At 37.1% G+C, this 14,215-nt stretch overlaps 1 protein-coding gene across 5 annotated transcripts in view; it reads left to right on the plus strand.

The window, feature by feature from the left end:
* stxbp6l (syntaxin binding protein 6 (amisyn), like) overlaps nucleotides 1–2,130 on the plus strand; it is an 8,300-nt gene extending 6,170 nt beyond the window's left edge. For 3 of the 5 annotated variants that reach the window (XM_030345231.1, XM_030345230.1, XM_030345232.1), the window contains 2 exons: nucleotides 1–132; nucleotides 1,419–2,130. The exon at nucleotides 1–132 is cut by the window's left edge and continues 23 nt beyond it. In XM_030345231.1, coding sequence (XP_030201091.1) covers nucleotides 1–132; nucleotides 1,419–1,442 — 156 coding nt within the window. In that variant the 3' untranslated portion in view covers nucleotides 1,443–2,130. The remainder of the gene's footprint in view (nucleotides 133–1,418) is intronic. The other 2 variants (XM_030345233.1, XM_030345234.1) reach the window with 1 other exon arrangement.
* The last annotated feature ends 12,085 nt before the right edge of the window (nucleotides 2,131–14,215 follow it).

Genomic DNA, 14,215 nt, shown 5'->3' on the forward strand with positions numbered 1-14,215 from the left:
GGCATCATGAGTAATGTAGTGCAGAGGGTGACGGTGTCTGTGGGCGAGCGAGGACAGCGACTAACCCGGGCGGAGGACCAGACGCTGGAGCTAATGCACAAAGCCCAGCAGTTCGCAGACACGGCCCACAAGGTCAGAACCCCCTTACAGTGGTACGGTCCACATCTAAGGGTCAGGGTACAGGTGGTACGGTCCACATCTAAGGGTCAGGGTACAGGTGGTACGGTCCACATCTAAGGGTCAGGGTACAGGTGGTACGGTCCACAACTAAGGGTCAGGGTACAGGTGGTACGGTCCACATCTGATGGTCAGGGTACAGGTGGTACGGTCCACATCTGATGGTCAGGGTACAGGTGGTACGGTCCACATCTAAGGGTCAGGGTACAGGTGGTACGGTCCACATCTAAGGGTCAGGGTACAGGTGGTACGGTCCACATCTAAGGGTCAGGGTAAAGGTGGTACGGTCCACATCTAAGGGTCAGGGTAAAGGTGGTACGGTCCACATCTAAGGGTCAGGGTAAAGGTGGTACGGTCCACATCTAAGGGTCAGGGTAAAGGTGGTACGGTCCACATCTAAGGGTCAGGGTAAAGGTGGTACGGTCCACATCTAACACTTTCACCCGATAAATGATCACATCATCTTTCTGAATTGATTATTCTCTAATGTTTGGGAATTGAATGTTGTTGAAACGTTGACGACACACAATAATATCAGAGTCCCTGTGTGTGTGTGTGTGTGTGTGTGTGTGTGTGTGTGTGTGTGTGTGTGTGTGTGTGTGTGTCTGTGTGTGTGTGTGTGTGTGTGTGTGTGTGTGTGCACGCGCGGTTGGTTAAAGCCCCAACCAACCTTTGATTCCTACAGCTGCTTTCTAGTCTGTCCGATATTAAGTTCATGACACAACCGTGATAAGACTGGGGGATAAAAGGCAGCAGCGATGTGATTGGCTCAGGCGGGGGCCTTCCTTCTGCCTTTTGATCCCTTACTGTTCTTATTGGTTGGAATAGTCCAAACAAACACAATCCCTGGTCGGATAAGGCTTATCTGCTTAAGAGAAAGTAGATGGGATGTTGGGTCCATCATACAAAGCTAACAAGAAGCTAGCATGCTAATCACAATGATGGCGCAAGACAGACAGGAGCCCCCCCCCACTTCAGTCAGGATTAACCTCGTCTCCAGACAATCAGCCGCAAATGCGTCCGTCCCGGCCTCATTGCGGGGGCTGGCCTGATGACACCCAATGAGAGCACCATCTGAAGGAGCAGGTCCCCCTTGAGGACTGCCCGGTCCCCAGCTCCTGGGGGCCGCTCTGACCTCAGGGGGCTCTAGAACCTCTAGTGGCGTGAGGTGTAGCTCCCGTTACAGCTGTATGACCTCTAATGCTAAACCTGTGGGACGCTGTCTCTGCTTCCTTCACCAGCTCAGCCTGAAGTACTCAAAGTGACTTCACCGAAAACCTTGAAGAAGAACAAGGCCTAGCGCTCTGGGAGTTCCTCAACCAGCTCGGAGAACCATAACTAGAACCCTGGGAGTTCTTTAACCAACCTGGAGAACCTGGAGTAGAACCCTGGGAGTTCCTTAACCAGCCCGGAGAACCATAACTAGAACCCTGGGAGTTCCTTAACCAACCTGGAGAACCATAACTAGAACCCTGGGAGTTCCTTAACCAACCTGGAGAACCAGGCCGAGCGCTCTGGGAGCTCCTTCACCAGATGTCCCCTGCTGAGGAGATAAAGTACTTACTGCTGGCTGTAATCATGTCTTGTGATGAACTACTGACTGTATTTCTTGTGTCTGGTGTTTAACCACATGTCGTAAAGTCCTTATGTTGTCATGTCTGTCTTCAATGTTTGAAGGTCTCCTTATGCTGCTAGCCTCTCGTATCTGTTTTAATCTTTGTTTGTCTGTCTGATGGACTTCTGTTCATGTCTACATATTGTCGGCCTTTCATTCATGTGTCTGTTATCCGTAATGTCTTGATTACTTTATGTTTGTGCGATGCATATTCTTCTCGGTGTGAGTGGGGCGTACGTACATGTAAAGCTTCCTTAATGTAACTTGACTTAACAATCCAAACTGCTCTTAAAACAACACACAATACATTGTGTGTTTGAATAAACTGTTTACAAAGAGCTGTTATGTCACTTTGAATTATATTTTGAGATGCATGTCTCTGATATGACGTTACCAACCTTCACCACCAGAGGGCGCCAGATGGCCATCTGGCTACAGCCACACACATCATTGTGAGTTGATGTCACGATTTCGTTAACACAGTAGCAGAAGAGAATAAGGAAAGTAGCGAAGAGATAAGGAAAATATGTAATTTTGCACATGAATATATTTGGAAAAAAATTCACACAAAACACTGATGAAAGTTCGTGGACTAGAAATGTTTAAAAGATTGCTTCCAGTAGTTGAAATGCACGTGTGGGGGGGGGGGGAGCCTCTTTTTATATATGAGGTAAAAACATCGAATTTGCCAAAATTGAGTGATAGGTTATACAATTAAGAAAAAAACAACGGTGGGCCTCTTCATAACTAATTTATATATTTTTTTAATTCATTAATGTAATTTTTTTTTTTTTACAAACCTTGATTTTTGGTACCACAGGGGGTAGGGCACCACAGGTACTTGGTGCCCTACCCCCTCTGCGTACTCTGCGTATTGGGAACTGCGCGGGAAGGACGAGACGGGAGCCCAGGTTAAGTGGTTGTGCAACTCTCGCGCCCCTTACACCGCACAACTACGAGAGTTGCCTTTATTGAACACACCCATGAGACACACAAACACACTCACAATAACTAACCAACATGAACTCCCGGTTACGGTGTCGGGATCAACAACTCAGGAACAGCAACGCCAGCCCACCCACAGTGACAAACAAACCCCACACAATGTCTCCGCCGCCAAGCACCTGGGAGGGCCCCAGAGGGCCAATTTGAGATCGGCCAAACACCTAAAACTCTACAAAGAACAGATTATTTGTATGTAAAAAAAAAATTGAACGAACAGAGGATCGCACCATTCAACGAAACATAAAAATGTCAATGCTTAACTAAAATGGTTAGCAATGACAAGTAATTGATTGACGTAGGTGAGGGCCGATTCCAGACTCAGATTGCCACTTAAGTTTCATTAGGGTAAAAAACAACAGTGTTAACCTTTTTTTTTTTTCATGACGACCAATAAAAAACGACAGTGTTAACCCCTATGTTTTATTTGATAAATGTCAACAGTGGTAACCCTTATGTTATTATGTTAGTTTCATTTGATAAAAAAAAAGTGTCAACCTTTTTTTTTCCATAACGACTAATAAAAAACGACAGTGTTACCCCTTATATTTTATTTGACAAAGACAAGAGTGTTACCCCTTATGTTTTTTTCATGACAACCAATAAAAAACAACAGTGTTACCCCTTTTTTTTCTTTTTCATGAAGACCAATAAAAAACAACAGTGTTACCCCTTGTGTTTTTTTTCATGACGACCAATAAAAAACAACAGTGTTACCCCTTTTTTTTCTTTTTCATGACGACCAATAAAAAACAACAGTGTTACCCTTCACGTTTCATTTGATAAAAACGACAGTGTTACCCCTTATATTTTTTTTCATGACGACCAATAAAAAACAACAGTGATACCCCTTATATTTTATTTGACAAAGACAACAGTGTTACCCCTTACATTTTTTTCATGACGACCAATAAAAAACAACAGTGTTACCCCTTTTTTTTCTTTTTCATGACGACCCATAAAAAACAACAGTGTTACCCCTTGTGTTTTTTTTCATGACGGCCAATAAAAAACGACATTGTTACCCCTTATATTTTATCTGACAAAGACAACAGTGTTACCCCTTATGTTTTTTTCATGACGACCAATAAAAAACAACAGTGTTACCCCTTTTTTTTCTTTTTCATGACGACCCATAAAAAACAACAGTGTTACCCTTCACGTTTCATTTGATAAAAACGACAGTGTTACCCCTTATGTTTTTTTCCCATGATGATTGTTGAAAAACAAAACAGTCTTACCCCTTATATTTTATTTGACAAAGACCATTTTTTTTTTTTTTTTCATTTTTTTTTTTTCATGACGACCAAAAAAAACGACAGTGTTACCCCTCATGTTTCATTTGATAAAAACGACAGTGTTACCCCTTGTGTTTTTTTTCATGACGACCAAAAAAAAACAACAGTGTCACCCCTTATGGTTTTTTTCATGACAAACAATAAAAAAAAACAGTGTTACCCTTTATGGTTTTTTCATGTCGACGGATGAAAAACGACAGTGTTACCCCTTATGTTTTTTTTTCATGACGACCAATAAAAAACAACAGTGATACCCCTTATATTTTATTTGACAAAGACAACAGTGTTACCCCTTATATTTTTTTCATGACGACCAATAAAAAACAACAGTGTTACGCCTTTTTTTTCTTTTTCATGAAGACCAATAAAACACAACAGTGTTACCCCTTGTGTTTTTTTTCATGACGGCCAATAAAAAACGACATTGTTACCCCTTATATTTTATCTGACAAAGACAACAGTGTTACCCCTTATGTTTTTTTCATGACGACCAATAAAAAACAACAGTGTTACCCCTTTTTTTTCTTTTTCATGACGACCCATAAAAAACAACAGTGTTACCCTTCACGTTTCATTTGATAAAAACGACAGTGTTACCACTTATATTTTTTTTCATGACGACCAATAAAAAACGACAGTGTTACCCCTTATGTTTTTTTCCCATGATGATTGTTGAAAAACAAAACAGTCTTACCCCTTATATTTTATTTGACAAAGACCTTTTTTTTTTTTTTTTATATATATGTTTTTTTTCATGACGACCAAAAAAAACGACAGTGTTACCCCTCATGTTTCATTTGATAAAAACGACAGTGTTACCCCTTTTGTTTTTTTTCATGACGACCAAAAAAAAACAACAGTGTTACCCCTTATGGTTTTTTTCATGACAAACAATAAAAAAAAACAGTGTTACCCTTTATGGTTTTTTCATGTCGACGGATGAAAAACGACAGTGTTACCCCTTATGTTTTTTTTTCATGACGACCAAGAAAAATGACAGTGTTAGCCCTTATGGTTTTTTTCATGACGACCGATAAAAAACGACAGTGTTACCCCTCATGTTTCATTTGATAAAAACGACAGTGTTACCCCTTGTGTTTTTTTTCACGACGACCAATAAAAAACAACAGTGTTACCCCTTATTTTTTTTTTCATGAAGACCAATAAAAAACAACAGTGTTACCCCTTATGGTTTTTTCATGTCGACGGATGAAAAACGACAGTGTTACATCTTATATTTTATTTGACAAAGACAAGAGTGTTACCCCTTATGTTTTTTTCATGACAACCAATAAAAAACAACAGTGTTACCCCTTTTTTTTCTTTTTCATGAAGACCAATAAAAAACAACAGTGTTACCCCTTGTGTTTTTTTTCATGACGGCCAATAAAAAACGACATTGTTACCCCTTATATTTTATCTGACAAAGACAACAGTGTTACCACTTATGTTTTTTTCATGACGACCAATAAAAAACAACAGTGTTACCCCTTTTTTTTCTTTTTCATGACGACCCATAAAAAACAACAGTGTTACCCTTCACGTTTCATTTGATAAAAACGACAGTGTTACCACTTATATTTTTTTTCATGACGACCAATAAAAAACGACAGTGTTACCCCTTATGTTTTTTTCCCATGATGATTGTTGAAAAACAAAACAGTCTTACCCCTTATATTTTATTTGACAAAGACCTTTTTTTTTTTTTTTTATATATGTTTTTTTTCATGACGACCAAAAAAAACGACAGTGTTACCCCTCATGTTTCATTTGATAAAAACGACAGTGTTACCCCTTGTGTTTTTTTTCATGACGACCAAAAAAAAACAACAGTGTTACCCCTTATGGTTTTTTTCATGACAAACAATAAAAAAAAACAGTGTTACCCTTTATGGTTTTTTCATGTCGACGGATGAAAAACGACAGTGTTACCCCTTATGTTTTTTTTTCATGACGACCAAGAAAAATGACAGTGTTAGCCCTTATGGTTTTTTTCATGACGACCGATAAAAAACGACAGTGTTACCCCTCATGTTTCATTTGATAAAAACGACAGTGTTACCCCTTGTGTTTTTTTTCACGACGACCAATAAAAAACAACAGTGTTACCCCTTATTTTTTTTTTCATGAAGACCAATAAAAAACAACAGTGTTACCCCTTATGGTTTTTTCATGTCGACGGATGAAAAACGACAGTGTTACCCCTGGTTTTTTTTCATGACGACCAATAAAAAACAACAGTGTTACCCCTGGTTTTTTTTCATGACGACCAATAAAAAACAACAGTGTCACCCCTTATGTTTTTTTTCATGACGACCAATAAAAAACGACAGTGTTACCCCTTATGTTTTTTTCCCATGATGACTGTTGAAAAACAAAACAGTCTTACCCCTTATATTTTATTTGACAAAGTCAATTTTTTTTTTTTTCAAATATGTTTTTTTTCATGACGACCAAAAAACAACAACAGTGTATCCCTTATGTTTTTTTTCATGACGACCGATTCAAAAAGACAGTGTCACCCCTCATGTTTCATTTGAAAAAAACGGCAGTGTTACCCCTTGTGTTTTTTTTCATGACGACCAATAAAAAACAACAGTGTTACCCCTCATGTTTCATTTGATAAAAACGACAGTGTTACCCCTTGTGTTTTTTTTCATGACGACAGATAGAAAACGACAGTGTCACCCCTCATGTTTCATTTGATAAAAACGACAGTGTTACCCCCTATGTTTTTTTTCATGACGACCGATAAAAGACAACAGTGTTACCCCTTATGGTTTTTTTCATGTCGATGGATATAAAACGAGGGTTACCCCTTATGTTTTATTTGACAAAGACAACAGTGTTGCCCCTTATGTTTTTTTTCATGAGGACCAATAAAAAACAACAGTGTTTCCCCTTATGTTTTTTTCATGACGACTGATAAAAAAACGACAGTGTTACCCCTTATATTTTATTTGACAAAGACAACAGTGTTACCCCTTATGTTTTTTTCATGACGACCAATAAAAAACAACAGTGTTACCCCTTTTTTTTCTTTTTCATGACAACCAATAAAAAACAACAGTGTTACCCCTTATGTTTTTTTTTCATGACGACCAATAAAAAACGACAGTGTTACCCCTTACGTTTTTTTCCCATGATGACTGTTGAAAAACAAAACAGTCTTACCCCTTATATTTTATTTGACAAAGACAATTTTTTTTTTTCAATTATGTTTTTTTTCATGACGACTAATTAAAAACAACAGTGTTACCCCTTATGTTTTTTTTCATGACGACCGATAAAAAACGACAGTGTTACCCCTCATGTTTCATTTGATAAAAATGACAGTGTTACCCCTTATGTTTTTTTTCATGACGACCAATAAAAAACAACAGTGTTACCCCTTGTTTTTTTTCATGACGACCGATAAAAAACAACAGTGTTACCCCTTATGGTTTTTTCATGTCGATGGATAAAAAACGATAGTGTTGCCCCTTATATTTTATTTGACAAAGACAATTTTTTTTATTTTCTAAATATGTTTTTTTCATGACGACCAATAAAAAACAACAGTGTTACCCCTTATGTTTTTTTTCATGACGACCGATAAAAAACGACAGTATTACCCCTCATGTTTCATTTGATAAAAACGACAGTGTAACCCCTTGTGTTTTTTTTCATGAAGACCAATAAAAAACAACAGTGTTAACCCTTATATTTTATTTCATGACGACAAATAAAAAACAACAGTGTTACCCCTTATGTTTTTTTTCATGAAGACCAATAAAAAACAACAGTGTTACCCCTTATGTTTTTTTTCATGACGACCAATAAAAAACAACAGCGTTACCCCTTATGTTTTTTTCATGACGACAGATAAGGATATACATGACATTAAAATGTATATGTGTATTTCTATTATTTGCCTTACATATTTTTTCATGACGACCAATAAAAAAGAACAGTGTTACCTCTTATTTTTTTTTCATGACAACCAATAAAAAACAACAGTGTTACACCTTATGGTTTTTTCATGAAGACAGATAAAAAAAGACAGTGTTACCCCTTATATTTTATTTGACAAAGACAACAGTGTTACCCCTTATGTTTTTTTTTCATGACGACCAAAGAAAAACGACAGAGTCACCCCTCATGTTTCATTTGATAAAAACGACAGTGTTACCTCTTATGGTTTTTTCATGACGAACTATAAATAACGACAGTGTTACCCCTTATATTTTATTTGACAAAGACAACAGTGTTACCCCTTATGTTTTTCTTCATGACGACCAATAAAAAAACAACAGTGTTACCCCTTATGGTTTTTTCATGAAGACCGATAAAAAACGACAGTGTTACCCCTCATGTTTCATCTGATAAACACGACAGTGTTACCCCTTGTGTTCTTTTTTTTCATGACGACCAAAGAACCTAAAAACAACAATGTTACCCCCTATGTTTTATTTGATAAATATCGACAGTGTTACCACTTATGTTTATTTCATGACGGCCGATAAAAAACGACAGTTACCCCTCATGTTTTTTCCATGTTGACCAATAAAAAACAACAGTGGTACCCCTGTCGATGTTTTTGCGGGGATCTGAACCTCAGCTGTGTAGAGTGTTAACCTCCGAATTTTTCAATGCACCATCAAGACGCGGAATAACGTCATCACAATGGTTATACTTGACTTCACAATTTGCATGAAATAGAAATATGAGTCTTCCAACAGATGACAACAACCGGACTTGAACCCCAGTCTCCAGGGGGTTAGCTCAAAGCACTCTCAACTTCCCACTGAGATTTGTAATTTGTTTTAGTCTGAGGTTATATATGACAATAGACATGAAAGCATTACGTTTAAAGAAATAGATACGGTGTTTTCCACAGAAATTGAGCCGCAGTCTCCAGTGGGTTAGGCAGAGTGCACTCCACTGCACCACTGAGGCGAGGACAATACACAACAATCAATCATCAATAAAGAGGATATACATGACATTACAATTTATATGTGTGTTTCTATTATTTACCTTATGTTTTTTTTCATGACGACCAATAAAAAACAACAGTGTTACCCCTTATGTTTTTTTTCATGACGACCAATAAAAAACAACAGTGTTACCCCTTATGTTTTTTTTCATGACGACCAATAAAAAACAACAGTGTTACCCCTTATGATTTTTTTTCACGACGACCAATAAAAAACAACAGTGTTACCCCTTATGTTTTATTTCATGAAGACCAATAAAAAACAACAGTGTTACCCCTTATGTTTTTTTTCATGACGACCGATAAAAAACCACAGTGTTACCCATTATGTTTTTTTTATGACGACCAATAAAAAACAACAGTGTTACCCCTTATGTTTTTTTTCATGACGACCAATAAAAAACAACAGTCTTACCCCTTACGTTTTTTTTCACGACGACCAATAAAAAACAACAGTGTTACCCCTTATGTTTTTTTTCATGAAGACCAATAAAAAACAACAGTGTTACCCCTTATGTTCTTTTTCATTACGACCGATAAAAAACCACAGTGTTACCCCTTATGGTTTTTTCATGACGACAGATATAAAACGACAGTGTTACCCCTTATACTTTATTTGACAAAGACAACAGTGTTACCCCTTTTGTTTTTTTTTCATGACGACCAAAGAAAAATGACAGAGTCACCACTCATGTTTCATTTGATAAAAACGACAGTGTTACCCCTTATGGTTTTTTCATGACAACAGATAAAAAACGACAGTGTTACCCCTCATGTTTCATTTGATAAAAACGACAGTGTTACCCCTTGTGGTTTTTTTCATGACGACCAAAGAAAAACAACAGTTACCCATGTTTACCAATAAAGAACGACAGAGGAACCCCTGCCGATGTTATTGCCGGGATCCGAACCTGAGCTGTTTAGAGTGTTAACCTCCGAATTTATCAATGCACCAACAAGACACCGAATAACGTCATCACAAAGGTTATACTTGACTTTATAATTCGCATGCAATAGAAATAAGAGTCTACCAACAGATGAAATCAACCGGACTTGAACCCCGGTCTCCAGGGGGTTAGCTCACAGCTCTCTCCACTTCCCACTGAGAATTGTAATTTAATTTAGTCTGAGGTTATATATGCAATAGACATGACAGCATTACGTTTAAAAATATAGATATTGTGTTTTCCACAGAAATTGAGCCGCAGTCTCCAGTGGGTTAGGCAGAGTGCACTCCACTGCACCACTGAGACGATGACAATACACAATAATCAATCATCAATAAAGAGGATATACATGACATTAACATGTATATGTGTATTTCTATTATTTCCCTTATGTTTTTTTTCATGACGACCAATAAAAAACAACAGTGTTACCCCTTATGTTTATTTTCATGACGACAAATAAAAAACAACAATGTCACCCCTTTTGTTGTTTTTTATGACGACCAATAAAAAACGACAGTGTTACCCTTTATGGTTTTTTCATGACGACTGAAAAAGAACGAGTGTTATCCTTCACGTTTCATTTGATAAAAACGACAGTGTTACCCCTTATGTTTTTTTTCATGACTACAAATAAAAAACATCAGTGTTACCCTTTTTGTTTTTTTTCATGACGACCAATAAAAAACAACAGTGTCACCCCTTGTGTTTTTTTTCATAACCAATAAAAAACAACAGTGCTACCCTTCACGTTTCATTAGACAAAAACAACAGTGTTACCCCTTATCTTTTTTTCCCATGATGACTGATGAAAAAACAACAGTGTTACCCTTATATTTTATTTGACAAAGACAATTTTTTTATTTTTTCAAATATGTTTTTTTCCATGACGACCAATAAAAAACGACAGTGTTACCCCTTATGTTTATTTTTCATGACGACCAATAAAAAACAACAGTGATACCCCTTATGTTTTTTTTCATGACGACCAATAAAAAACAAGTGTTACCCCTTATGGTTTTTTTCATGACGACCAAAGAAAAACGACAGTGTCACCCCTCATGTTTCATTTGATAAAAACGACAGTGTTACCCCTTGTTTTTTTTTCATGACGACCAATAAAAAACGACAGTGTTACCCCTTATGTTTTATTTGATAAATATTGACAGTGTTACCCCTTATGTTTTTTTTCATGACGACCAATAAAAAACGACAGTGTTACCCCTTATGTTTTTTTTCATGACGACCAATTAAAAAACGACAGTGTTACCCTTTATGGTTTTTTCATGACGACTGAAAAAGAACGAGTGTTCCCCTTCACGTTTCATTTGATAAAAACGACAGTGTTACCCCTTATGTTTTTTTTCATGACTACAAATAAAAAACATCAGTGTTACCCCTTTTGTTTTTTTTCATGACGACCAATAAAAAACAACAGTGTCACCCCTTGTGTTTTTTTTCATAACAACCAATAAAAAACAACAGTGCTACCCTTCACGTTTCATTTGAAAAAACGACAGTGTTACCCCTTATCTTTTTTTCCCATGATGACTGATGAAAAAACAACAGTGTTACCCATATATTTTATTTGACAAAGACAACTTTTTTTATTTTTTCAAATATGTTTTTTTTCATGACGACCAATAAAAAACGACAGTGTTACCCCTTATGTTTATTTTTCATGACGACCAATAAAAAACAACAGTGATACCCCTTATGTTTTTTTTCATGACGACCAATAAAAAACAATAGTGTTACCCCTTATGGTTTTTTTCATGACGACCAAAGAAAAACGACAGTGTCACCCCTCATTTTTCATTTGATAAAAACGACACTGTTACCCCTTGTTTTTTTTCATGACGACCAATAAAAAACGACAGTGTTACCCCTTATGTTTTTTTTCATGACGACCAATAAAAAACAACAGTGTTACCCCTTATGGTTTTTTCATGACGACCGACAAAAAATGACATTGTTACCCCTTGTGTTTTTTTTCATGACGACCAAAGAAAAACAACAGTGTTACCCCCTATGTTTTATTTGATAAATATCAACAGAAATAAGAGTCTTCCAACAGAGGACAACAACCGGACTGGAACCCCGGTCTCCAGGGGGTTAGCTCACAGCTCTCTTCACTACCCACTGAGAATTACAATTTAATTTAGTCTGAGGTTATATATGGTAAGATATTGTGTTTTCCACAGAAATTGAGCCACGGTCTCCAGTCGGTTAGGCAGAGTGTACTCCACTGCACCACTGAGGCGATGACAATACACAATAATCAATCATCAATAAAGAGGATATACATGACATTAAAATGTATGCGTGTATTTCTGATAAATATTGAGTGTTACCCCTTATGTTTTTTTTCATGACGACCAATAAAAAACGACAGTGTTACCCCTTATGTTTTTTTTCATGACGACCAATAAAAAACGACTGTGTTACCCTTTATGGTTTTTTCATGACGACTGAAAAAGAACGAGTGTTACCCTTCACGTTTCATTTGATAAAAACGACAGTGTTACCCCTTATGTTTTTTTTCATGACTACAAATAAAAAACATCAGTGTTACCCCTTTTGTTTTTTTTCATGACGACCAATAAAAAACAACAGTGTCACCCCTTGTGTTTTTTTTCATAACAACCAATAAAAAACAACAGTGCTACCCTTCACGTTTCATTTGACAAAAACGACAGTGTTACCCCATATCTTTTTTTCCCATGATGACTGATGAAAAAACAACAGTGTTACCCTTATATTTTATTTGACAAAGACAATTTTTTTATTTTTTCAAATATGTTTTTTTTCATGAAGACCAATAAAAAACGACAGTGTTACCCCTTATGTTTTATTTGATAAATATTGACAGTGTTACCCCTTATGTTTTTTTTCATGACGACCAATAAAAAACAACAGTGTTACCCCTTATGTTTTTTTTCATGACGACCAATAAAAAACAGTGTTACCCCTTATGGTTTTTTCATGACGACCGACAAAAAACGACAGTGTTACCCCTTGTGCTTTTTTTCATGACGACCAAAGAAAAACAACAGTGTTACCCCCTATGTTTTATTTGGTAAATATCAACAGAAATAAGAGTCTTCCAACAGAGGACATCAACCGGACTTGAACCCCGGTCTCCAGGGGGTTAGCTCACAGCTCGCTTCACTACCCACTGAGATTTACAATTTAATTAAGTCTGAGGTTATATATGGTTAGATATTGTGTTTTCCACAGAAATTGAGCCACGGTCTCCAGTCGGTTAGGCAGAGTGCACTCCACTGCACCACTGAGGCGATGACAATACACAATAATCAATCGTCAATAAAGATGATATACAAGACATTAAAATGTATGCGTGTATTTCTATTATTTCCCTTATGTATTTTTTCATGACGACCAATAAAAAACGACAGTGTTACCATTTCTATTCTATTTGACAAAGACAACAGTGTTACCCGTTATGTTTCTTTTCATGACGACCAAAAAAAAAAAAATCATACCAGAAATTTAGAAGTATAGCCTACAGCGTTGTGTTAACGTTATATCGATATATAATGACAATTAGATCGATATTAAAATGTGATATCACTAAATGAGATAGGCCATGTAGTATTCTGTAACAGTTATTCTTGCATTGGATTGCTGAGTTTGAAATAGGACAGAGGTTGTAGTTTACGTTCAGCTCTTTACGTTCAGCTGGCCCCTGGGGGGTCAAAGACATGGACCAGGGCTATACTATTCAATCAGATAGAACAGTAGCATATCTAACGTCTGCTATTAGAGTCTGCTGATAGATAAATAGTCCTGATTATAACTAATAACTTCACCTTCTGTAGCATGCTAAATGACTTTAGTGTATGGACTAGTGTTCATTTAAAACAACCAAACAACATTCCCGTTTAAACATTTCATGTAGGACCTCAGGTCCAGCCTCCGGAAAACAGTGGAAAAGTGATATTCTAATAATTCAGTATTCCTGACCCATCTGCTAGTGAGCCACTGGGTGGCGCTGTGGTGAGGTTTCTGGCTATGATTTGACGTGGATGGCCGATGGTCCTCCTGTTTGGTAAAAAGTACAATGTGAAGAAGATGTGCCACCAACTGATGACGCATTGATGGCAAAAAATGTAGGCAGGGGATACTAACGGAAAACAGTTCATAACATTGCTGGGTGGAATCCCAATGAGCCTCT

The sequence above is a fragment of the Gadus morhua genome, chromosome 21, assembly GCF_902167405.1.
Source record: "Gadus morhua chromosome 21, gadMor3.0, whole genome shotgun sequence".
Classification (NCBI taxonomy): domain Eukaryota; kingdom Metazoa; phylum Chordata; class Actinopteri; order Gadiformes; family Gadidae; genus Gadus; species Gadus morhua.